This window comes from Pelophylax lessonae (genome assembly GCF_965119305.1).
Source record: "Pelophylax lessonae genome assembly, chromosome: 6".
In the NCBI taxonomy this organism is placed as follows: Eukaryota; Metazoa; Chordata; class Amphibia; order Anura; family Ranidae; genus Pelophylax; species Pelophylax lessonae.
The window spans coordinates 62,298,562-62,326,276 of NC_138773.1; the positions used below are offsets into that span (position 1 = coordinate 62,298,562).

At 44.2% G+C, this 27,715-nt stretch overlaps 1 protein-coding gene across 1 annotated transcript in view; it reads left to right on the forward strand.

Annotated features, from left to right (window-relative positions):
- LOC309558239 (hexosaminidase D-like) overlaps window positions 1-27,715 on the forward strand; it is a 115,292-nt gene that overhangs the window by 67,954 nt on the left and 19,623 nt on the right. Inside the window, exons 2-6 of the mRNA XM_082261278.1 lie at window positions 5,585-5,732; window positions 9,870-10,113; window positions 11,550-11,659; window positions 11,969-12,056; window positions 18,800-18,964. Of these exons, the coding sequence (XP_082117404.1) occupies window positions 5,644-5,732; window positions 9,870-10,113; window positions 11,550-11,659; window positions 11,969-12,056; window positions 18,800-18,964 (696 nt within the window). The 5' untranslated portion in view covers window positions 5,585-5,643. The remainder of the gene's footprint in view (window positions 1-5,584; window positions 5,733-9,869; window positions 10,114-11,549; window positions 11,660-11,968; window positions 12,057-18,799; window positions 18,965-27,715) is intronic.

Genomic DNA, 27,715 nt, shown 5'->3' on the forward strand with positions numbered 1-27,715 from the left:
CTGCACCTGACACTCCCAGAATATATGCACATGAACCAGAAGTGACTGCTGATGCAGTCTTTCTGGTTCCCTTGTTGGTTTCTCGGTGCATCCTGGGATATCTCATATCTTCAATACCTCCAAAACAAAGCAAAGCTAACACTGAATAAAGCCCCTCAAAAGCTACAGGTGCTGTTAGTGAGCATTGTCATAGGCTTTGGAGACACTTTGAAGCACCAAGAAAGCAACATGGGGTATCATTTTTGAAGCAGGGTAAAGCAGCCACAACGAGTAATCATTTTATTTAGTGACGGGTGCTTTGATTGGCATTCAGAGTGCTTTGAAAAAAATGTGTCAAATGCCACATTCTTGAAGCAAGAAAATGAGCCCTTAGTGCATTGTCTTAATACATGATAAAATGCACACTTCGCTGTGTGTTAGCCCGATGAATACCCATGTTCAGAAAACATGGGTGTTGGCTAAACTGTAGCTGGCTGGCTAAACTGTAGCGTCATAAAACTTATTAGGGGGAAAAAATTGGCCTTCAAGAAGTATAAATCAGAGGGCACAGTATCGGCTTTCGAGCAATACAAGGAGGCAAATAAGAAAAGTAAACAAGAAATCAAGATGGCTAAAATCAACTTTGAGAGACAAATAGCGGAGGATAGTAAAAAAAACCCAAAGAAATTCTTTAAATATATCAACAGCAAAAAAACTAAGGCAGAGCATATTGCACACATAATTAACAATGATGGGAGGATGGTTACAGAGGACACTGAAAAAGCAACCGTGCTAAATGCTTTTTTCTCGTCAGTCTTTACACAGGAAAAGGAGGGGTACACTGACCATGACTGTATGGTTAGTAGTAATAAACAGGACTTGCCACCATGGCTAACAGAGGGGGAAATCAGGGAAAGGCTGGATAAACTTAACACAAACAAATCACCAGGACCGGATGGCATACATCCGAGAGTACTCAAGGAACTCAGTAAAGTTATATCGAGACCACTGTTCCTGATCTTTGCTGACAGTATTAGGACAGGAGATGTACCAGGGGATTGGAAGAAAGCTAACGTGATTCCAATATTCAAAAAGGGCCAGAGGCATATCCCGGGAAATTATAGGCCTGTCAGTTTGACATCAGTAGTATGTAAACTTCTGGAGGGGATGATAAGGGACTATATTGTAGAGTTTGCTAAGGACAACAACATCATCAGCAGTAATCAGCACGGGTTTACAAATGGGCGTTCTTGTCAAACCAATCTCCTTACATTCTACGAGGAGGTGAGCTGTGAGCTAGATAGGGGGAGACCAGTGGATGTGGTGTACTTGGATTTCGCTAAGGCGTTTGATACAGTTCCCCACAAGCGCTTAATTTATAAAATAAGGTCTGCAGGTATCGATAGCAGGGTTTGCTCTTGGATACGGAACTGGCTAAAAAGGCGGGTCCAAAGGGTAGTAATAAACAGCGCATACTCAGACTGGTCTGAGGTGGTAAGCGGGGTCCCCCAAGGCTCAGTCCTGGGACCAACCTTGTTCAATTTATTCATAAACAACATTGAGGTCGGGATCAGTAGTTCGATATCAGTTTTTGCAGATGACACAAAATTGGGCAGGGCAATAACTTCACAACATGAAGCAGATATCCTGCAGAATGACCTGGACAAAATAACAGAGTGGGCAAAGACATGGCAAATGAGGTTTAACGTGGAGAAGTGTAAGGTTTTGCACTTGGGGACTAAAAACATAAAATCACAATACACGTTAGGAGGGGAGCCCTTGGGGGAATCAAAAATGGAGAAGGATCTGGGAGTATTGGTTGATGATAGATTAGGAAACAGCATGCAATGTCAAGCGGCAGCTTCCAAAGCCAACAGAATATTAGCATGCATAAAGAAAGGGATGCATTCCAGAGATAAGACTATAATCCTTCCACTTTATAAAACTCTGGTCCGACCGCATCTGGAGTATTCTGTCCAGTTCTGGTCGCCAGTCCTCAGGAGGGATGTGTTGGAGCTGGAGAGAGTCCAGAGAAGGGCAACTAAACTAATTAGGGGATTGGAGGACCTTGACTATGAAGAGCGTCTACAATCGCTCGATTTATTCTCCCTGGAGAAGAGACGTCTGAGGGGGGACATGATAGCAATTTATAAATAACTTAATGGGGATCCCAGCTTAGAAAAAAAGCTGTTCATTCGAAGGGATTGCATGAGGACTCGAGGGCATACAATGCGATTAGAGGAGAAGCGTTTTAACCTCAGGCAACGCGGGGGGTTCTTTACTGTTAGGGCAACAAGATTGTGGAATTCTCTACCACAAGAGGTGGTTTCTGCGGGAAGTATGGTGGCTTTCAAAAGACTCTTAGACTTACATCTCAAGGATCAGAACATTCAGGGGTATGGGAGATGATTACAGCCACACATGCCTACACAGGTTGAACTGGATGGACTATTGTCTTTATTCAACCTCACCTACTATGTAACTATGTAACTATGTAACTATGTAACTATTTATGACCAATTCAGATCTTTTTATTGCCTTAAAGGATAAGTTCATCTTTCGTAAAATGTTACATGTTACTCCCATATTCAGAATGTAACATGTTACGAACGGACCAGTCTGTTCCCAACTGTGACAGCTAGCAGGATTCTTCTCCCTCCCCGCTAGCTGTCACAATTTAACAAAAAAAAAGTGACAATCAGCCCTATGCGCCGCACTGCACTCTGCATTGGGTCCCCATTATACTCAGTCCTCTGCCCCGTCACCCCACTGCCCCCATCACCCCACTGCCCCCTGCAGTCTGCCCCCTTCACCCCACTGCACCCTGCACTCTGCCCCCTTCTCCCCACTGCACTCTGCCCTTTTCACCCAACTGCACCCTGACTCTGCCCCCTTCACCCCACTGCACTCTGCCCCCTTCACCCCACTGCACTCTGCCCCCTTCACCCCACTGCACTCTGCCCCCTTAACCCCACTGCATCCTGCCCCCTTCACCCCACTGCACCCTGTACTCTGCCCCCTTTTACACTCAGCGTTCAGCTCGATGTACCACACTGCTCTCTGTTCCTTTTCCCCCAGTGCAATCAGCAGTCCAGCTTGTGCTTCCTATAGATAAGCACTCTGCTCTGTGCACACTGTTGCACTCAGCATACTGCCCTAAATGCCCTACTGCAATCAACACAGCGCTCTTATTTGCCCCCATGCACTTACTATCCACCCTTAATGCACCTTAGCGCACAGCACTCCATACCATAACTCTGAATAATGTACACAGACAATTTTGGCAAAGCTAATTAAGGACACAATTTTGTCACTGTGCCTGCACTGTGCATAAAAATGTATGTTCTGCCAAAAAAAAATATGTATGCTGAAGCAAATGTTCCATCCCCTGTTTAATGCCTGTAGGGAGCTTTGCTTTTATTTTACAGTATTTTGACCTGCAAATAACCAGAACGTTTATCCAAAAGTCAATATATGTCTGTATGACTTTGTTTGCATGGACTAATATTAACTTACACTGTGCAAACAGCTAATATTTCAGCAGACGTGGGAAAAACATTAATAATGTATCATTCTGTCGCCTATGTTTTCCTAGTAGGATGTACAGTATGGGCTGCAGTATGTGCTGGAAATGGGAATGGCTTGTAATGGTAATAAGGGCATATTACACAAACATTACTGTTTATCTAGCTAAAGAATGCCACACATAGAATGCTTGCTGGGTATGTTCCTCTTTTTCTTTTTTTTTTTTTACTTTAGGCTGCAGCAAAATATTAAAATTTTCTGTGCTGGCAGCATGCTGTAGAGCCGGACAGTGCTGGTCTCTCACACAACCCAGCGGCCTGGGTCTCCAGTGGTCCAACACCCCCCCTCCCCGGAATAGGCTCCAATTATCATAGCTCACACTTTGACCAACCTTGTTGGTTGGAGCACTGTGTAGGGGGCTTTTCGGCCTAATAGAGACCAATACCGCTGTGCTGTCTGTGAGACCAGCAGTTTGGTCCCCAGCATGCTGCAGGCACTGGGTATTTTAAGCTTTGCTGAAGGACATAGTACATAAGAAAAATAGAAAATCAGCATAAGTATTTCTGTATAGCTTGACTGCCTTACAGTAATAAATACAGAACCTTGGAATTGGCTTTAAATTGATATATACACTTATATACACACTAGTATTGGGATGCCTGCCATATACACATGAACCAGTCTTAGTCTGTAGGGTTCAATATTGAGTTGGCTCACCCTTTACAGCTATAACAGCTCCAACTCTTCTGGGAAGGCTGTCCACAAGGTTTAGGAGTGTGTCTATGGGAATGTTTTACCATTCTTCCAGAAGCGCATTTGTGAGGTCGCCTTGGTATGGTGACGCCTTAAAGAGTTCCCTTCACTGGAACTAAGGGGCCCAATCCCTGAAAATAACCCCACACTATTATCCCCCCTCCACCAAATGATTTGGACCAGTGCACAAAGCACATGAATGAGTGAGTTTGGGGTGGAGGAACTTGACTGGCCTGCACAGAGTCCTGACCCCAACCCGATAGAACACTTATGGGATTAATTAGAGCGCAGACTGTGAGCCAGACCTCCTCGCACACATCAGTGCCTAACCTCACAAATGCACTTATGGAAGAATGGTCAAACATTCCCATAGATAAACTCCTAAACCTTGTGGACAGCCTTCCCAGAAGAGTTGAAGCTGTTATAGCTGCAAAGGGTGGGCCAACTCAATATTGAACCCTACGGACTAAGACTGGGATTCCATTAAAGTGTATGTATAGGTACAAGTCCCAATACTTTTGGTAATATTGTGTGTGTGGTGTGTGTGTATGTATATATGTATATACAGTGTGTGTGTGTGTGTGTGTATATATATATATATATATATATATATATATATATATATATATATATATTACAATCCAATTGTACAATCTCTTTAAAGTGGGCCTTCACTCTTTTCTAATTTACTCCGCCTCCCTTTTTTTGTCTTTGTAAACAGCCAACAGTCAATGCCCATCTTTGGCCATTTACGAAAATGATGTAGCCCCTGTGCGGGATACCTTACTATGTGATTGAATATCGTATGGAAAGTGACGATAATTACTATCCCGTCTCTTACCTGCGGTCTCTTAAAAGACTCCTAGACACGCTGGAACCTTCCCTGTGTTCCCCCACCACTCCATCTCTTAATTAGAGGCAGAAGTCCAATCTCTGTGTAAGCTCTCTGTTGATTAATATTAGAGCTTACTCCATTCTCCAAATCTTAGGCCAGTTTGGTAAACAAGTTTCGCCTCTCTATCGGCCAGTAAGCCAACTCTTTAACTGTGATGGGCCAATAGGGATGTTTAGGAGGTTGGAAAGGGTTGGTCAGGCTCCTGACTTAGGCAGCTGGGTCAGTGTTTGCCAACCAGAGTGTTCTAGGATTTAGGGCACCCGATTTACTGGTTTGCAGGCATCTCGAAGTGTCTGCTATTTAAGGCTAGTTGCTGTCCAAGGTAAGTATTAGTCACTTCAAGCTTAAGGACAATCTTTTGTCACGCCACCCTCTGTCATCATTGTGCAGTTTATATTCTACTGACACAGTGATCTCTGTATCTTTTTGCAGTATTGGAGTTGGATTTCGGCTGTGAATGTGTCCTTCTATTGTTCCTTTTCTCTGCAGAGATGAATTCCCAAAGGAGGATCTATTGGCTGCGCTTGGGAGTCTTGCTTATTCTGACCCTGGCTGTCATAAAGTATCTGTATAAAAGCAGGTAGGTGTGAACGCTGACATGGAACAATAGCAAATACTGGGCTTCCGGCCAGATAAAGCACAGGAAATATATGAAAGAAGAATTGCTGTTTCTGCACTGTTTCTTTAACTAGCCATGCGAATATGATGGTATTTCGATGTATAGTTTGTAATTATATATGTACACGGGGGCCACCTTTATTTGTATATATTGGGTGTCTAAAGATACCGATAGACATGTGATACCATATGCTTGATCTGACCATATTTAGCCATATTGGGAGACATTTTGTTGACTATGGGCATCAGAAGATACTAGATAGCCTAGGTTTTAAGCCCAAAGGAATTTGCAGTTTAAAGTAGAATTCCATGTCTAGGCCTAATTCACACAGTCGCTGAAGCCTGTACACAGCGACTCAGCCATTTGTTTATGCAACTTGGGGAGCTAGGTGCTGCGTGCAGATAGCCTGTGTAAATCTATGGGGATGTAGCTGCTGTATGGACATGGCTACTCATCCTAATTCACAGATGTGCAGGTGTGCAGTCCTAAATGCAAACTGTCTGGGAGAGTGCCAGAAACTCACAAAAACACGTCCCATGCATTTCCTATGGCGCTAAAAATGCGTAGTACTGCCCCGAAAAAGCTCCTCTACACACGTTTTCAGTTGCTTCCATAATAAGTCTATGGGCCTAGAAATGTGCAATCCTGCCCCAAAGAACTAACTTACTAAAAATATAAAAATACTAAAAAATAAAAATACTAAAAGAACTAACATACTAAAAATATGCAAAAAACACACAGCCTCAAAAATCACCTACACATGCTACGATTAAGTGTGAATGGGAGCTTTTAGCTGGTCATACACTGATAGATCTTTCAAACAGATTCTTCTATCCATGCTAACAGTGCGGATGGATGAATCCTTCTGCTGGATGGCGGTGTCAGAATACTCGAACAGTGGCTGCATCCAGCAGCACCTGTTTTGCTGACAATTTTCAGCTCATTCAATTTTGCCAATTAAAGGACCAAGGGGCCAAACAGGGCCACCCATGAAGAAAATGTCATCTTTTTCATCAGCTTTACAATTTGTTTTCCTTAAACTAGCCAGAGCCTGAGTAAAAAAAAAAAAGCCTGCTGCGAAAAAGGATTCTTGCGCTCTCTGTGAAAGAAGTGGTCTCTCTACAGAGGTCCAACACACCCCTTGCTAAGTCAGAGCACTAAAAAAGTGTTCAACATCATACAGTTTGTTTTCTTTAGGCAGGATCCACAGCCTGAATAGAAAAGCCTGTCCCCTGCCAGCATGCAGCAGAGAAAGACCCTTGCTGTCTTGTGTGGAAGCAGTGGCCTTTCTGAAGAGGTTCAACACACCCCCTGCTAGGTCAGAGTTAAGCCTTCCAAGCAGTAGGAAGCATGCATTTTGCTTATTGCAGAGCTGTAACAAGTAAAAAAAAAAAATTAATTTTCTTCTTTCCCTTTAAGGTAGCTGGGTTGGTCCCCACTGGTTTATAGAGTATATAAACCCAATTTATATAGTCAAATAACAAGAAACCTTGTAAAAAATAATCACTGCCTTCTGTTATTATCCTCCCTTGCTTTTTCCTGCCTTCCATTCTGCCTGGCCTACTAGTCCCAGCTGCATTGTGCTGGAGGAGTCTCCTGGGTTTGACACAAAGCTCATTTCTGATGCTTCTCCTGACATGCCATAATGGCAGCTGTATCCACTGTCTACTGAGTGGCCTCAAACTTTGTCATTTTCGAACCTAAAAAGATTCCTGCACCTTTTCTGCACTGTTGTGGTTGATGACCTCAAACTGAATGCAGGAATTTTTGGTGCGCTTTCAGAAACCACACCACATTACACTCACAAGATATAATAGAAGTCTTTGGCATTCAGTCCCGAGTTTCGGCACCAAAAAAAAAAAGAAGTCTTTGGCAAAGCACAGCTAACCCGCAGGTAAGCTGCAAGTGCACTGACAGGTGATGTGGGTAAACCACAGCGCATCGGTGTGAAAGCAGGCTTATTGGGGGCTCAAGACAGTAAGGGCACATTTACAGTTTTTGGGGAGAGGGGTAAATAAACCCCATAGTTGACCTATGTTTTTACCAAACCCCTCCCAACCACTGATGTAGCATCAGGGTTTGCAATGGTGACCCTGCCCCATGCTCCATAGGGCCAGTGTGGGCTCCCTGTCATATTCTGTTTTACACTTGGGCATGTGGGTCAGCGGGGGCAGCCTATACAAGAACCAACCCTCTTCATTCTTCGCCTTCAACCGCTGAAAGCCGGCTTGTCCTCCCCTCCCTCCTGCCAGTATTCAGTGGCTGCAGGGGGAAAATATTCATTATGCTATTCAAAATAAAAAAGTCAAAATTTGGAATCATTTCATTTCGGCCCACAAACGGTTACCAAATCACTTTGTGTTCAAAAGGTTGAGCCCCCCTGGCCTAAAGTGTATGTATGGGCAAAAAAAAAAAACATATTTAGCACATCACCACTAATAAATATATATACACATCCATATATTTACCCATGTGTTATCCCTGTAAAACAGTGCTGCAAGTACAGAAAACATGTCTGGTACTCTGCCAGGAATCCAGCGAGCTCCTGACCTTGTATTTGGCTGACAATAACGTGCCAGAAATCCTGTCTGAGTTTCCCTCCTGCTGGACTACAGAACCCTCTGCCCCAATCCTCATGAAAAACAATGCTGCTTCCTTGACTCCCAGGAGTGTGCATAAACACTGTGTTTAGGTAAAGGGCCCTTGGGAGATGTAGATCTGGGGGAGCATGCAGGCCATACACTGAATGTACCAAGTTGATCGATCGATCGGCTGCTATAGCTGCTAGCAATAATTCCTGTCTTCTCCCGGTGGGGGGGGGGGGTCGGGGGAATACAATTGCCCGGCAGGAGGGATTCCTGCATCAACACCGTCTGTGTTGATAGGGGAATCGAGCGACTTTATTTCCTGCAACCTTTCCTGCTCCGTGTATGGCCAGAATAGACTTACTTATATGAATAGACTTACGACACCCTGCTGATCCCTCCACCCATCAACTGCCCCTGAAAGATTTTACAAGCCAGGTGATAATGTCACAGACAGTAATAAAAGCCATTTCTAAATACAGGAACAAGGTAACTGAAAAAATACTGGGACACACAAATCATTAAAGTGGAACTTTAAAATGTACAGGCATACCCCACTTTTAAGTACACAATGGGACCAGAGCATGTATGTAAAACGAAAATGTACTTAAAGTGAAGCAATACTTTTTTTCATTTCTCAATGCATGGAAATACACTAGCTCCATAGGTAATCTTGGTCAGCTTGACATGGCACTGCTCCCAAACCTTAAGTGATAAGGACACCAAGCTTGGGGAGCAATGTTAAAGGGGATCCAGGACTATGACATAGTAGATTACCCAGGCAAGCTGGCCAGCCACAAACAGGATATGTTGTAGTCCTGGGTCCCCTCTCGGTGCTCCCCAAGTTTAGTATCCCTGTCACTTATGGTTTGGGAGCAGTGCCATGTCAAGCTGACCAAGATTTCCTATAGACACCAATGTTAAAAACCGGGAGTAGTGTCATGCCAAGCTTAACCAAGCTGTGTCCTTACTCGCGAGTGTACTTAAAGTGAGTGTACTTAAAGCGGGGTATGCCTGTATTCTTTTTAATCCTCATACTGCTAGCATTAGTAAATAGATAGGAAAAGATTCATATTTACTTGTTTTAAAAATAGTGTTTTTTTTTTGCATTTCTTAAACACTTAAGGACCGCCCGCCGTAGGTATACGTCGGGCGCGCGCCTGCAGCTAGGGGGGCGAGCGCGCTCCGATTGTGATGCTCAGATGCAGTGAAGAGCCACTTTATCCCATAAACCTTAAAGGCATCGTTTACATGTGCGGTGGTGTTTACTACCTCTCTGAAAAGTGATCCGCAGTAGACAAGCCTCCTAAATGCCTGTGTTACCCAATAAAAGCTCTCTGCGCTGCAACTGTGTGCATTTCTGACAGTGTCAGCACCATTAATGTGCTGCCCATTCACTTGAATTGATCAAGGTTGGCTGTAGTACTGCTTGTTGAAAAAGCCCTGTATAAAATATTATACTATATTTTATTCATGCTATATTCATACTATAGTTTTTCACTTCTATGCACAGTCCCCCGCAAGCTTCAACACCAGTTATAGTGAAGGCCAATGAGGACTTTTTTTGGGGTGACCAGGTGGAAGCCAGGATAGACCCTGTCATCAAAGATCTACCCCCGGAGCCACCTAAGGAGGAGCTGACAGCACCCGTGGTCAAGAAACTGACAGCAGTGCGCAAGGATTTTAGTAAGGTGAAGATGCAACTGGTTCACCTCGACCTCAAGGGAGCTCCTCTGAAGATTTCTTACTATGAGCAGGTGAGAGCAAGATTTGTCTATTAACACCTGTGCCCAATCACGTGACCCAGATTGGGACGTTGGTCTGTATCTAAGCCAGACAATTGATCCCTTACATCAGCAGAGGCCACATGACCACTGCCAAGGCATTGGGCATGTGACTCAAGCACCAGAGGGATGGAGAATCTCCCACCTTGAAGAAAAAACTTCAGGTGTTTATCAACATTTAATCCTTATCTAGCTGTTGGGGTACTATTTCTCCCACTGATAGGAGACACTATTCTGCCTACTGACACCAACAATGGGACCCCATTTCTCCCACTGATACGAGACACTATTCTGCCTACTGACACCAACAATGGGGCCCCATTTTCTCCCACTGATGGCAACAATTGGACCCCGTTTCTCCCACTGATACCAACAATGAAGCCCCATTTCTCCCACTGATGCCAACAATTGGGTCCCACTGATACCACCAATGGTGCCCCATTTTTCCCACTGACACCAACGACGGGGCACTATTCCTCCCAATGATACCAACAATTGGGCACTATTCCTCCCCCTAAAAAAAAAACAAATGTGGCGATATTTACCCCAGCTGATGCCAGGAAAATTTCCACTCCCGCTGGCCACAGTCTGGCCCCACTAAAGTCTGAAGGACAACAAATTGGCCCCTTGCTTAGAAAGTTTACAGACCCCTAAAGTATAGGGGGTGCATTTTATATGAACATGCTTTTAATCTTTAGATCCGCACTGATCATGACCCATTTCATAATCACTGTCTCCGTTATAAAAAGGTCTGCGTTGTCACTATTTTCTGTAGTTTAGTACAGCAACCAGGAATGGTTAATTTCTTAGCTGCTCCACTCCAGTATCTTCTAGCTTTAAAGCATGGGTGTCCAACCTTTTGGCTTCTCTGGGCCACATTGAGTGTAGAGAAATTTTCTCGGGCGGCATATAAAATATATACTATAGTTAAGGTATATAAGTAATAAAACCCCGCCGCACCCTTCCCGTGCTGCGGCCCCCCCCCCCCCCCAGCCCTAATTTAACACAACTAGTGGATGATCCCCTCCGAGGCTGCCTCTGTGGCCGTGCCCTCTTCCACTTCCTTCCTCCCCAGCAAAAAAAAAAAATTGTCAGGGGGCAGTGGACCGCATTGCCTGCAGTTCTGGGCCGCATGCGGCCCCCGGGCCGCAGGTTGGACATGCCTGCTTTAAAGGATCAGCTTCCAGGAAGGCATGTAGTCTATTCGATTATATAGCAGGCATTAGGGCTTTGTCCCACTAGATTTTGATCACATGACCCAAATCAGGTCATATGGCCTACAGCAGCTCTGTGTTGTGAAGACCCTACAAACATCAGCACCCCAGAGCACAGCTGTGATGGAAGCAGGCCAGAAGCCCTAAAAAAAGATAATCCTCCAATAATCTTGCCTTGTGTTTCTTCTCTATTAGATATTTCCATTGTTCTCCAAGCTTGGGGCCAACGGACTACTCATTGAATATGAGGACATGTTTCCATTTACCGGAGAGCTGGAGGTCCTGAAGTCTCCATATGCTTATAGGTAAGAATGCAGATAATGTTCCCATAATGGTTCCAGGATCATTAGGGAGTTGCTTTTAATTACCTTTTATATTGACACTTTACCCCCCCTCCCCCCCCCCCCCCAAAAAAACAATCCCACAATCATTGGGGGGGACTTTAAGACTTGGTAATTAATTTCTCCACAGTGCTTACAGTTATGGAGGTCAATGAGGGTTTGCTTTGAAAACTAATTTACTGTTTAACAATATACAAAAATTTTAGCAATTCTAAAATACTGTGCTAACAATACATATTTCTTTTACTGACTCTCTGCCTCTCCTATTTCCAGTGATGAGGACATTGTAAGGATTTTGCACCTCGCTGAGATCAATAAACTGGAAGTGGTACCCCTCATACAAACATTTGGACACATGGAGGTAAAATGTTGGCCTATCAGTTAGGCATTGTTAAAGACACCCTGTCACCTAACTTCAAAATATTTATAAATTACTTGTCATGTTTTTCTTTTCCTTTAATTTTACCTAAATGCAATGTGAATTTTGAACTTGCTATAAAATTTGACTACTCAAGTAAGAGTCCGTTCCATAGCAGAGTCTCCACCTTCCTTGCACACCATAGTCCAGTAACTCTCTGTGCTGGCCCAGCTTCTTGGTTTCTCTCTACCTCCCTACACAATCTTTTATGCCTTTTTTGGACTTATGATGGTCTTGATAACAGTTTAATCTGCTTATATTTTATCTTCCCCGGTTCCTCATGACCCCACCCCTTCATCAAATGTGCTGATGACCTCAATAAATAAAACCTTGCTTTTTTCTATACAAACCTTATTTGAGACCCATTGATGTCACCCCCCATAGTCTTGCCCACAGTAATTTCTCAGTCTTCCAGGTTAAATGACGCCCAGCATCATGGCTGATCAAAAACAATGAATGAATTCCCCATCCACAAAAATGAGATGGATGGAGGAACCCTCCCCGCTGTGCTATTGTATTCTAACAGGAGGCTAATCCACTATCAGAATACGCTGATCATCGCTGCAGATGATTGACTGCAGATGCTGATTAGTTGATTAGTTCGACTTCTCTTGGATAGAAGTTGCCACAGATGGATGGAAATTCAGCCGGGGCCTCACGGACTAGCTGAGCTTTAATCCATCTATGACCAGCTTAAATGAGGCGTACAGCCAAAGCAGTTTGTTCTGTTTGTTAAGTTCGTTCTGTACTCCTGTGACCCGTTTTCAGCAGACAGCGGGCTGAAGCCCGCTATTGGCTGACATCACAGAGCCGGTCCAGGCTCAGGAAGGATCACGACCATATGGTCAGGATCCGCCCACATGCCTGGACCGGCACCTGGCTCAGCATTTCAGCGAGCCACTGAGAGCTTGAGCCAGCCGCTCCTGCCCCCTCCCCAGCCCAGCACTCCAGTGAGCGTGGGGGGTAGAGCAGAGAACTGGTGACTGACTGTCAACAGCTCTCTGCTCAGGGAACAGTGTTTGATTTGATTCCAAAAAAAGCAAATCCTATACTTCTCTTTTAAGACGACTGAGGACATACAGTGAGTACAAGACATCCTAGACCCGCACCCTGTGACAGCGTCACCATGGTACTCTGCACTTGCAGTGTAAAGACTCAAGATGTCATCCCTTTAGCACCAATTTCTGTATCTTTGAAGGCCATCTACTGCTGGAGAAGTCTTGAAGCGTAAGAGGATAATAGTGATTTCTGGAATTTTTTTCACAGTCCAGTTGTCACACTTTTGTATTTAATTATTTTGTTAAATGGGATATGTAGAGGTTACAATATTTTCTTTGTATTATGACAGAGCCATTAAAGTTTGACAGTGCTTTTCACTCAAGAGGCTGTTAGCTGTGACATAGGACAAGATGGCAGCACCCAAGTTGTCCACTTTCAGCCATGGCTTCCTGTTCTCATATTATATTCTGTTCCATTTCCCACCCTCCTTTACCCTTGGAAAATAGACAAGCGGGAACGTATTGAATGTAATGAATGTAATTGTATTGCATTCTGCACGATTGTTCTCTTCACGCTTGGCTAGAGTCACAAATTATTGCATTTCTGTCTCTTCTCCAACAGTCTTGTACTCATAAAGCTGTTGATGATTCAATCAGTTTCCCCAGAACGAGTGTTGCATGCTGGGAATCAATTCAGGACCTATCCTGTCACTCAGGACCAATTTAAGCGACCATAGCACTTAAAGGGAAACTATAATTAGTATTCATTCAAAATGGGGGAGATTTACTAAAACTGAAAAGTGCAAAATCTGGTGCAGCTCTGCATGGTAGCCAATCGGCTTCCAGTTTCTTTTGTCAAAGATTAACTTCAGCTTGCTCAGTTAAACACCGATTGGCTACCATGCACAGCTGCACCAAAATTTGCGCTCTCTCGTTTTAGCATGTAAACCCCAATGTGTGTTTTGTAGCAGATGTCATCAGTCAGCCACATTCTCAGTAAAAAAAATAAACTGGAGTCAAGACCACCAATCCTTAAATGTGGTGGCTGCATTTGTTTTCTTTAGACTCCCTTTCCTTTATTTTCACCTGGTGATCCTGCCATCAAGTCTGTTGTTTTTCAACAGCGCAAGCTTGCTCCTGCCAATGTAGCAATTATAGGGTTGTGACAAACCGTTTACCACTGCCGGGGGCTTACAATGATCAGCTTTTGTTCATGTAAAACTTTTATCCCAAAAGGGAAAAACAACTGTTGCTGTAACTGCAGTTAGCTGTAATTTGGCTTCAGTTTATTAGTGTATCTAAATCTGCTAGTACATCTTAACACTCCCCTCCCCCCAAGACTGACCATGCTGCTCTCCAAAGGTGCCCCCTGTGCTCCTTCATCCAGGGTGGGAGCGCTCTAATACAGGAGGTGTGTTACTGGGCAGATCACTAGGTGAAAACAGAGGGGTAAAAAAGCCTAGAAAAAAAAAGAAAACAAATGCAGCCACCACATCTAATGATTGTTAAGCTGCAATATATTATATTTTTGGTTTGGGGTTAAATACCTCATTTTAAACATTCTTTTTTTTTCCCTGGAGATACTGTTAAAACATCAGGTGAAGTCAACCTAGTGTGATTCAACATGGCACCCCTTGGATGATTCTACTCTATAAGAAATTGGAAAAACTCTTTCCTGAATAGGTCCTAGTTAGTCTATAGTCTGTCGCTGGCTGACAACTTTTGTTAGGCACCTTTTGATTATTCAGAGCTTGATGTTAGCCGTAGTGTTTCAGCCACCTTTACCTAGGGTGTGGTCTGTGGAATTAGGATAATTAGGATGATGTAATACATGGATCAAAGATCATAATCTTCTCTTAACTGTCAGAAGTTTGAACCCTTCCCACATTTATATCTCCCAGTAAGTACACAGACCGCAATAAAAACCTGACAGAAGCTCAATTAAATAGTAACTGAAATATTGGCCAGAGTTTATTTTCCAACATATATATATAATACACCACGTACTTTTTATAATAGGTACAGCGCCTTGAAAAATATTCATACCCCTTCAAACTTTCCACATTTTGTCATGTTAAAACCAAAAACGTAAATGTATTTTATTGGGATTTTTTGTGATAGACCAACACAAAGTGGCACATGATTATGAAGTGTAAAGAAAATGATAAATGATTTTCTAATTTTTTTACAAATATCTGAAAAGTGTGGAGTGTATTTGTATTCAGCCCCCTTTACTCTGATACCCCTAACTAAAATCTATTGGAACCAATTGCCTTCTTAAGTCACCTAATTAGTAAATAGAGTCCACCTGTGTGTAATTTATTCTCAGTATAAATACAGCTGTTCTGTGAAGCCCCCAGAGGCTTGTTGGAGAACCTTAGTGAATAAACGGCATCATGAAGGCCAAGGAACACACTAGACAGGTCAGGGATAAAGTTGTGGAGAAGTTTTAGAGCAGGGTTAGGCTATTTAAAAAATATCCCAAGCTAAAATGGGAAGAGTATGGCACAATTGCAAACCTACCAAGACATGGCCATCCACCTAAACTGACAGGCCGGGCAAGGAGAGCATTAATCAGAGAAGCAGCCAAGAGGTAGATGATAACTCTGGAGGAGCTGCAGAGATCCACAGCTCAGGTGGGAGAATCTGTCCACAGGACAACTATTAGTCATGAACTCCACAAATCTGGCTTATATGGAAGAGTGGCAAGAAGAAAGCCATTGTTGAAAGAAAACCATAAGAAGCCCCGTTTGTAGTTTACGAAAAGCCCTGTGGGGGGGACAGTAAAAATGTGGAAGAAGGTGCTCTGGTCAGATGAGACCAAAATTGAAATTTTTTGCCTAAAAGCAAAACGCTATGTGTAGCAGAAAACGAATACTGCACATTACCCTGAACACACCATACCTACCTTGAAACATGGTGGTGGAAGAATCGTGTGATGGAGATGCTTTTCTTTAGCAGGGATTGGGAAGCTGGTCAGAATTGATAAGAAATTGGATGGAGCAAAATGCAGGGCAATCTTAGAAGAAAACCTGTTAAGAGTCTACAAAAGACCTTAGACTGGGGCAGAGGCTCCCCTTCCAGCAGGACAATGACCCCAAACATACAGCCAGAGCTACAATGGAATGGTTTAGATCAAAGCATATTCATGTGTTAGAATGGCTCAGTCAAAGTCCAGACCTAAATCCAAGTGAGAATCTGTGGCAAGACTTGAAAATTGCTGTTCAGACGCTCTCCATCCAATCTGACAGAGCTTGAGCTATTTTGTAAAGAAGAATGGCCAAAAATTGTACTCTGTAGATGTGCAAAGCTGGTAGAGGCATACCTGTAATTGCAGTGAAAGGTGGTTCTACAAAGTATTGACTCGAGGGCTGAATACAAATGAACACCACACTTTTCAGATATTTATTTGTAAAAAATGTTGAAAACCATTTATTATTTTCCTTCCACTTCACAATTATGTGCCACTTTGTGTTGGTCTATCACAAATCCCAATAAAATACATTTAAGTATTTAGTTGTAACATGACAAAATGTGGAAAATTTCAAGGGGTGTGAATACTTTTTCAAGGCACTGTAAATGTGCCTACATGCTGCAGTTTAATAAATGTTTGCTTTTTGGTTTAATACCACTTTAAACCATTCACACACCTATATATTTCTTTCGTTCGGCCTCTGGGTTCAATCCATGGTTGAAGGAAAGAAAATTGCATAATGTATGGCCTGCCTTCCATCCCCTTGACAGCTATTGTATTCTGACAGCTTCAGCAGCTGACAGAATACCCAAGCAGAGATTGCATCTGAGTGGATGCTAGTACTGTTTGGCTGGAAATTTTCCATCTGCTTCAATGGCAAATGTGTTGAAGCTGAAAGAGGCACCTACAGCTTGCATTTTGGTTGGTTCAGCATGCAATGTGAGCCGTAGAGCTGGCCATACACTGGCCATGGTTTTTTTGTCTGGCTGGGTAAGGTTTTAAACCTCTAGGCCAATAAAAGGGTTAAATATGTGCCTAGCCAGTGTTTGTTTACACTATGTGTGGTGCTTTTACCAGGGGAAGTCAAAATTTTATTCCCTGCTTTGTGGGGAAAGACAATATATTACTTTCCCACTAACAGGACAGGCAGAGCTCGGACGTGTGTGAATTCAAGATGACCGCCGGGTGCCAGCAGTACTCCATTGGCCGGCACCTGGTGATCAACATCTGCTGTGTTTAATCACAGCACGGCCGGGTTGTCCATGGTGCGTGCCCCTTACCCAGAAGTGTCAGTTCATGTACTAGGTATGTGATCTGGCGCTTGCCGCCATATATGTAAGTTATACGTTGCCAAGTGGTTAACATTATATATGGTCAGCTTCACATTGCTCCAAGCTGGACCATTGTAACTATGCCATGTGGATCATACCTGGAGTTCAGCTTTAAAGTCATTCTAAAGGCTGAAGGTTTTTTGCCTTTATGCATGAAGGTAAAAAAAACTTATGCTTGCACATAATCACTCAGCCCTGCCCTTATACATACATGATCCTGATCTTGATCCAGAGTAGCTGCTCTTCTTGAGTTCTGGGGAGCTGGGGGTCCCCAAGGAATTCCCTTAATTTGCAGGGAGTTCCTCTCACTTCCTGTTTGGCTATGGGACAGGAAGCAAAGGGAAATCTCCGCAGTGGGATACAGATGGGGGAAAAAAATCCTGACGGGTTATAACCGTGCCTTGCGATATCCAAAAAAGTTTTGCCTATAATTCTACTTTAGGTATAACATGTTTTTTCCTTTATTATCACTTTAAGCCCATATATTTCAGATTGCAGTTGCTGACCTGCGTATGTATTGTCAGACTAAGTCTCATTTCTAAAACTGTCAGCATTAAGAAGTGTCTAAAAACAACAAACTTTTCTTCATATGTCATTTTGCGGCATAGTTGAATCCGATGGATTTTCTCTCCATTTACTGAGGCAGCTTTTCTTTCCAGTAGCTGTAAAAACAAAACCACGTATCTTATTGGTATAGAGCCAGCATCATTTTCCACACCTTACAGTAGTTGTTTTTTTTCCCCTCTATGCATTCATGTCATTCTTGACCCACTGAAGATTACAATTAGGGCCAAAGTATACATCACTGGAGCATTTACTGTAAGCATAAAATATTTGACACCCAAAGAAACCCCCCCTCCCCCTCTTTTAGCATCCGCTCCTGCACACAGATTGTTTTCTCCATTTAGTGGTCCCAATTTAGCTTGTAATATTGGGGTTGGCTTACTAAAACTGGAGAGTACAAAATCTGGTGCAGCTGTGGATGGTAGCCAATCAGCTTCTAACTTTAGCTTGTTCAATTAAACTTTGACACAAAAAAAACTGGAAGCTGATTGGTTTCTATGCAGAGCTGCACCAGATTTTGCACTCTCCAGTTTTAGTAAATCAACCCCATTGTGACCATGCTTCCAAAAAAAATTAAGAGATTTATGATTGATGGAAAAGCATGTGTCGAATTAACATAAAGGCCATTTTTGGGGCAGGCTGAGCTCTTAACGTCCTTCACAATCCTCTCCCCCTTGTGGTCTTCCTATTGGCAGACATACATGGAGCAATGTTTTGCCCAATATTGTGAAGAATTCAGTGTTTTATTACATTTCTAAATCTGGTGTAGGAAACATGGACCACGTCTGAGTTTATATGATCTTGTATTTCTACATGCAGTATATTCTGAAACATGACAAGTACAGAGCTCTGAGAGAAGTGGAGCGTTACCCCAACAGCCTGAACCCCCACTCTGCAGAGTCTATGCCCTTGCTGAAGATGATCTTGACTCAGGTTCTTGACAAGCATCCAAAGATCAACTGGATCCATATTGGAGCAGATGAGGTAAGGACACAAGAATAAGCATATCCAAATCTCTTCTATTTTTGTTTAAGAAGTATCATCTTATTTATTCATTACAGGCACTTCATGCAGTGCTTTACATATATATTGTACATTCACATCAGTCCCTGCCCTCAAGGAGCTTGCAATCTACATTCCCTAAATCACATTCATACATAAACATATTAGGGCCAATTTAGACAGGAGCCAATTAACCTTCCCTTCGTGTCTTTGGAGTGTAAAAGGAAACTGGAGTAGCCAGAGGAAACCCACACAGGCACAGGGAGAACATCCAAACTCCAGGCAGGTAGTGCTGTGGTTGGGATTCCAACCAATGACCCTAGCCGTTAGGTGGAAGCGCTAATAACGTAGCCACTGTGCTGCCCATTGAAGAACTTCAAGCAAATCTGAGGACCACCGTTTAGCTCACATATATGAAATGTGCAGTGGCGTACCAATGGGGGGGGGCGGCCCGCCCCGGGTGCCACGCTCTGGGGGGTGTCATCCGGTGTCCTGCCCGGTGTGTTCAGACAGATCCCGCAGTGTGAAGGCAGCTGCAGTGGCAGCTCCTTCAGTCCGTGCTGCTAGCTGGGGGGCGGAGCCACGGCGGGAAGAAGGGGGCGGAGCCTCGGTGGGAAGAAGGGGGCGGAGCCTCGGCAAGAAGGTGAGTGCCCATTGCCCAGGTGTGTGTGCTGGATAGGAGGGGGATGGGGCTGCTGCATTTAGATGAATTCATCTTTCTCTATTCTTCCTGCTGAATAACTGATTCTCCTCCTCTCCCTCCTGCAGGAAGAATAGGGAAAGATCAATTCATCTATATGCAACTGCCCCATCCCCCTCCTATACAACTTCTTTTGCTGGCCCCCCTCCAGTTCTCCTAATCCCCCCCCCTCGGTGCTCTTAGCCCCCCCCCCACCCCAGTGCACTAGACCCCCCCCTGTTCTTTAGCCCCCCCCATGCTCTTCAGCTCCCCACAGTGCTTTCTCCCGCCCCCCCCATGCTCTTCAGCTCCCCACAGTGCTTTCTCCCGCCCCCCAAGTGCTCCCTGTCCCCCCCCAGTGCTCTCCACCCCCCTGGTTTTCCCTGGCCGGCCCCCTAGTGCTCCCTGTCCCCCCCCCCAGTGCTCTCCACCCCCCTGGTTTTCCCTGCCCGCCCCCCTGGTGCTCCCTGTCCCCCCCAGTGCTCTCCACCCCCCTGATTTTTCCTGCCCACCCCCCTAGTGCTCCCCGTCCCCCCCAGTGCTCTCCACCCCCATGATTTTCCCTGCCCACCCCCCCCAAGTTCTCCCTGTCCCCCCCAGTGCTCTCCACCCCCCTGATTTTCCCTGCTTGCCCCCCAAGTACTCCCTGTCCCCCCCAGTGCTCTCCACCCCCCTGGTTTTCCCTGCCCACCCCCCAAGTGCTCCCTGTCCCCCCCAGTTCTCTCCACCCCCCTGGTTTTCCTTCCCTGCCCCCAAGTGCTCCCTGTCCCCCCCCCCCAGTGCTCTCCACCCCCCCTGGTTTTCCCTGCCCGGCCCCCAAGTGCTCCCTGTCCCCCCCAGTGCTCTCCACCCCCTGATTTTCCCTGCCCACCCCCCCAAGTTCTCCCTGTCCCCCCCAGTGCTCTCCACCCCCCTGATTTTCCCTGCCTGCCCCCCAAGTACTCCCTGTCCCCCCCAGTGCTCTCCACCCCCCTGATTTTCCCTGCCCACCACCCCCAAGTGCGCCCTGACCCCCCCCCCCCCCAGTGCTCTCCACCCCCTGCACCTTCCAACCCCCCTACAATGCTTTCCAAACCCCCTCTTAATTCTCTCCACCCCCCCCCCCCCCCACGTGCCCTTCAGCTCCTCCAGTGCTCTCTGCTTCGTCTGTGCTCTCCGGCCCCCCCTAGTGCTCTTCTATCTTCTATCATGTCCTCAGTCTCTGACCATCTACTGTATCATGTCTGCAGTGTCTGACCATCTACTGTATCATGTCCCCAGTCTCTGACCATCTCCTGTATCATGTCTGCAGTCTCTGACCATCTACTGTACTAATGTCTGCAGTCTCTGACCATCTCCTGTATCATGTCTGTAGTCTCTGACCATCTACTGTATCATGTCTGCAGTCTCTGACCATCTACTGTATCATGTCTGCAGTCTCTGACCATCTACTTTACTAATGTCTGCAGTCTCTGACCATCTCCTGTATCATATCTGTAGTCTCTGACCATCTACTGTATCATGTCTTCAGTCTCTCATCATCTACTGTATCATGTCCTCAGTCTCTGACCATCTCCTGTATCATGTCTGCAGTCTCTGACCATCTCCTGTATCATGTCTGCAGTCTCTGACCATCTCCTGTATCATGTCTGCAGTCTCTGGCCATCTTCTATATCATGTCTGCAGTCTCTGACCATCTCCTGTATCACGTCTGCAGTCTCTGACCATCTACTGTATCATGTCCTCAGTCTCTGACCATCTAATGTATCATGTCTGCAGTCTCTGACCATGTACTGTACTAATGTCTGCAGTCTCTGACCATCTACTGTATCACGTCTGCAGTTTCTGAGCATCTCCTGTATCATGTCTGCAGTTTCTGAGCATCTCCTGTATCATGTCTGCAGTCTCTGACCATCTACTGTATCATGTCTGCAGTCTCTGACCATCACTTGTATCACGTCTGCAGTCTCTGACCATCTACTGTATCATGTCCTCAGTCTCTGACCATCTACTGTATCATGTCTGCAGTCTCTGACCATCACTTGTATCACGTCTGCAGTCTCTGACCATCTACTGTATCATGTCCTCAGTCTCTGACCATCTACTGTATCATGTCTGCAGTCTCTGACCATCTCTTGTATCACGTCTGCAGTCTCTGACCATCTACTGTATCATGTCCTCCGTCTCTGACCATCTACTGTATCATGTCCTCCGTCTCTGACCATCTACTGTATCATGTCCTCCGTCTCTGACCATCTCTTGTATCATGTCCTCAGTCTCTGACCATCTCTTGTATCATGTTTGTAGTCTCTGACCATCTCCTGTATCATGTCTTCAGTCTCTGACCATCTCCTGTATCATGTCTTCAGTCTCTGACCATCTCCTGTATCATGCCCTTAGTCTCTGACCATCTCCTGTATCATGTCTGCAGTCTCTGACCATCTCCTGTATCATGTCTGTAGTCTCTGAATATCTCCTTATCTCCTTAAACTTAAACACATTGCTAATAATATTAGCTATCTATTTATGCTGAAGGTAGGACTGTGCAGGGGAGGCAGAGAGTGCAAAAGGGGGAACTGTGATTAGAGAGACGGAGGGCAGACTGCAAGGGGCACTGTGATGGGGGGCTGTGAAATTTTGTGCAAAAAATATTCTTGAACACATTACAATTTTTTGTGGGTGTTTTTACATTTTAAAGTTGGGGGGGGGTGCCAGATATAGGATCCGCCCCGGGTGCCACATTTGTTGCGCACCCCCATAGGAGCTGCTGGTGAATGCAGTCCTATTTCTCCTTAGAGCACACACAGCCAGGCACCAAGACATTTTCTTCCACTGGCTTAAAAAAAAAATAGTCTGGGGGATACCCCAAAAAACTGTAGAACTGAATAATGTGAGGACTTTCTGGCTGCACAGTACAAAAATGAATGTCCAAGAGGATCTCTAGGCTGACGGTGACTAGTACTCCTTCCAGCTACACACAGTCACTAACTCCTCAGCAATAGGGTTGCTTACTCACTTAGCCACAGGATCATTGGTGGTCTTCTGTCGATATCCACCTGTCTCTGCTGGTAAGGTAGATGTAGACTCACACCACCATAGGACAGCTGGACTCTTTCCCACCGACTTCCTCCTGGCTCTCTGCTGTGAGCTTCTCTAGACCCAACTTGATCTCTGGACTCAAGCTTGCATATAGGCCTCCCCAGCTAGACCTAGCTGGGACCTCTGTGGCTTCCTAATGGATTCTTGGTAAAATCTGCCCCAGGGGTCTCCTTCAATAGGACTGGAACCAGGAACTCCCCAGCTACTCAGACCTCAGAATATTTATGGGCTTTCTCCCCACCAACTGGATGCACTTCTCCAGGGATTGGCTGGAGTCCCATAAATATTCAGGCTGTTCTTCCTTCCACTATAATTATAGAATTCTCTAGAAGACAGGGGGAAGTAACAGAGAAGCAGCCCGTCAAACACTAAGCAGCTCTAATTAATCAACTCCTGATCCTCTGATTACAGTGGAGCCAACTAAATTTACCTAGGAGCTCACTCTCCTTCTAGGAGGCTGAAAATAGATTGATACTGTACTATGTGTAATAACTTAATGTAATCAATCCTTTTATTAACTGCAGTTTATCTCTCTTTTTACGTTTCCACCATCCTCTGCATATGTGCTTAAATTTTAAATCCTATTCGCAGCAAGAGCTCCCCCACACAGACTGCCCAAGTAACAGAGATTCTATAGCAGTGACCAACCTGCTATCTGTAGTCTCTTAAATCCTATAATATTTCACTTACTGTGGAATACTGGGAGAGGTATTTAAAGCAGAATTCCAGGCATGGCTAAATTATATATTTATTGGAAGGTGCCTGCGCTTAGGTAATATCTACGAAATGGATTTAGTTGCTGCTGATAAAAAAGGGGGAACCTTTCACAGAAGTTAAATTGGTAGGTATCAGCGCTGCTCAATAATTAATTATATGCAAAAATACCGTGCTATAAAATATGTGCAAATGCTGTGTTTAAATATGGGCAAAATTTAAATAAAGTGCTATTACCATAAACAATTAGTATATAATACCATGTGAAATATATCATATATTAGCTATTAAATAAATGTGTTGCTAAGTGATATTACTTTTTAAACTAATTTGCATAAATACATAAATCCAGATAACTAATATTCAGTGTCCAAATATTATCAAATAAATATGTTGTAAAGTGCGAAGTGATATTGCTTTTTAAAACTAATTTGCATAAATACATAAATAATATTCAAATTGTCCAGTGCTTGGTGACAATAAATACACTCTCCTCTTCATACAAAAAAAGTGCTCAGTGCTTGTCTGCTGTCATGAAACAATATGGAGATATCCAAAGTGCTCAGTGCTTGTGCGTCCGGGTGCTCCCCTCTCAGTCCCCTACTCACCGGACTTTCAATGGAATCGAGTCTTTATAATATATCCTCAGCGGTCAGGATCCCAGGTAAGCACCACAGATCACCATCTCCTCCTAATCATATCGCAGCAGTCTCCAGTTAATATCATCCAGGAACAGATCCACCATATAAAAGTTTAAATAGAGAGAGACCTCATCGTGCAGTATTACAGACTTTATTAAAATTGCGCTTTTGAGAATGCTCTGATTGGCAGAGTGAAACGCGTCAAGCCGTTACTCTCACGTACCACGTCACTTCCAGTTTGAGTGGGTGGAACGTACAGGAATGTTTGGCGTCCCGAGATAGGAGTTCATACCGTATGATTGTCATATAACGCTGTAAGTGCAATTTTAGTAGATTTTAATAAAGTCTGTAATACTGCACGATGAGGTCTCTCTCTATTTAAACTTTTATATGGTGGATCTGTTCCTGGATGATATTAACTGGAGACTGCTGCGATATGATTAGGAGGAGATAGTGATCTGTGGTGCGTTATACCTGGTGCTTACCTGGGATCCTGACCGCTGAGGATATATTATAAAGGCTCGTTTCCATTGAAAGTCCGGTGAGTAGGGGACTGAGAGGGGAGCACCCGGACGCACAAGAACTGAGCACTTTGGATATCTCCATATTGTTTCATGACAGCAGACAAGCACTGAGCACTTTGGATATCTCTATTGTTTCATGACAGCAGACAAGCACTGAGCACTTTGGATATCTCCATATTGTTTCATGACAGCAGACAAGCACTGAGCACTTTTTTTGTATGAAGAGGAGAGTGTATTTATTGTCACCAAGCACTGGACACTTTGAATATTATTTATTTATGTATTTATGCAAATGAGTTTTAAAAAGCAATATCACTTAGCACTTTACAACATATTTATTTGATAATATTTGGACACTTTGAATATTATTTATCTGGATTTATTTATGTATTTATGCAAATGAGTTTAAAAAGCAATATCACTTAGCACTTTACAACACATTTATATGATAGCTAATATATGATGTATTTCACATGGTATTATATACTATTTGTTTATGGTAATAGCACTTTATTTAAATTTTAAACACAGCATTTGCACATATTTATAGCACAGTATTTTTGCATATAATTAATTATTGCGCAGCGCTGATGGCTAAATTATACATAGCTACACTGACCCAGCTTGGACCAATGTAATTATGTACCATAGGTGTGCACAGCCTGTTGCAACCCAAAGCTCAAACACACATGCCTTTCTCTGCAGCCTCAGCTGCACCAGCCAGTGTATGAATGGAAAGTGCTCTGTGCTGAGCGTCTTCCCCATTCATTCACAGACTGAAGCATAGTTTACTATGCTTCAGTTAGGAATGGACACAGTGAGTGTGTTCATTTAGAAAAGGAAGGGGCCTGTAAATGACATATTGACTAGCCCTTTCCTCCGCTCTCCAACCTAAAACATCCCCCGTAGCAGCCGAGGGAAAAAGAGGGAGGCCAGCAGCATTTGGGGGGGAAGAGTCGGCACTGCACAATAAAAAGGGTGTGCCCAGGCACACCTGGCACCCCCCCTTGCACACGCCTATGCTCCTATACAGTATCACAAAAGTGAGTACACTCCTCATATTTTTGTAAATATTTTATTATATCTTTTCATGTGTAAACACTGAACAAATGACACTTAGCTACAATGTAAAGTAGTGAGTGTACATTTTTGTATAACATTGTAAATTTGCTGTCCCCTCAAAATAACTCAACACACAGCCATTCATGTCCAAACCACCTGCAACAAAAGTGAGTACACCCCTAAGTGAAAATGTTCAAATTGGGCCCAAAGTGTCAATATTTTGTGTGGCCACCAATATTTTCCAGCACTGCCTTAAACCTCTTGGGCATGGAGTTCACCAGAGCTTCACAGGTTGTCGCTTCCACTCCTCCATGATGACATCACAGAGCTGGTGGATGTTGGAGACCTTGCACTCTTCCACCTTCCGTTTGAGGATGCCCCACAGATGCTCAATAGGGTTTAGGTCTGGAGACATGCTTGGTCAGTCCATCACCTTTACCCTCAGCTTCTTTAGCAAGGCAGTGGTTGTCTTGGAGGTTTTTGGGGTCGTTATCATGTGTGAATACTGCCCTGAGGCTCAGTTTCCGAAGGGAGTGGATCATGCTCTGCTTCAGTATGTCACAGTACATGTTGGCATTCATGGTTCTTTCAATTACCTGTAGCTCCCCAGTGCCACCAGCACTCATGCAGCCCAAGCCCATGACACTTCCACCACCATGCTTGACTGTAGGCAAGACACACTTGTCTTTGTACTCCTCACCTGGTTGCCGCCACACACGCTAGACACCATTTAAACCAAATACGTTTATCTTGGTCTCATCAGACCACAGGACATGGATTCATTAATCCCGGTCCGAAAGCCTCGTACACACGCAACGATTGTTGGCCGTGAATTTTCAGCCAACGTCCGATCGGCCGATTTTCGGCTTGTTAGTATGATGCTTCCGACAACCGACTGCGACTTTTCGGCCGAACAAAATCTGGTGTGCTTGCTATAAAATTTTTGTTGGCCGTCAACAGAACGGCCGATTTTCCGTCAGTCAGTACAGATTTCGGCAGACAAAAATCAGATGAGCAAGACTGGGCATGCTCAGAGAAGAAAAAACACACGGAAAGTAAACCAGCACATGACATCACTTCTGAAGTTGGTTTTTGTTAGCCGAGAAAATTTGTGTGCAGTCTAGGCACATTTCAACCAACACAACAACACTGGACAAAAGACGGCCGATCGGTCGGCCAACAATCGGTGCGTGTGTACGAGGCATTAGTCTGCTTGTCTTCAGCAAACTGTTTGCGGGCTTTCTTGCGGATCATCTTTAGAAGGGGCTTTCTTCTGGGACAACAGCCATGCAGACCATTTTGATGCAGTGTGCAGCATATGGTCTGAGCACTGACAGGCTGACCCCCCCCCAACCCCCCCCCCCACCCCTTTAACCCCTGCAGCAATGCTGGCAGCACTCAAACGTCTATTTCCCAAAGACAACCTGTGGATATGATGCTGAGCACGTTCATCATCTTCATGTAGAGCAACAATTCTTTTTTTCAGATCCTCAGAGAGTTCTTTGCCATGAGGTGTCATGTTGAACTTCCAGTGACCAGTATGAGAGAGTGAGAGCGATGGCACCATATTTAACACATCTGCTCCCCATTCACTCCTGAGACCTTGTAACACTGAGTCGCAAGACACCAGGGAGGGAAAATGGCTAATTGGGCCAAATTTGGACATTTGCACTTAGGGGTGTACTCCTTTTTGTTGCCAGCGGTTTAGACATTAATGGCTGTGTGTTGAGTTATTTTGAGGGGACAGCAAATTTACACTGTTATACCAGCTATACACTCACTACTTTACATTGTAGAAAAGTATAATTTCTTCAGTGTTGTCACATGAAAAGGTATAATAAAATATTTACAAAAATGTGAGGGGTGTACTCACTTTTGTGAGATACTGTATGCCATATCTTACTGATGCCCTTGGAAGTTGGAAATCACTGAAGTAGACACTGCTAGGACAAATTTATTGTATAAAATATGTATTTCTACTTCTTGTTAATACAAATTCTTTTTTTGCATCAACTTTTTTTTTTTTTGAGTGCAT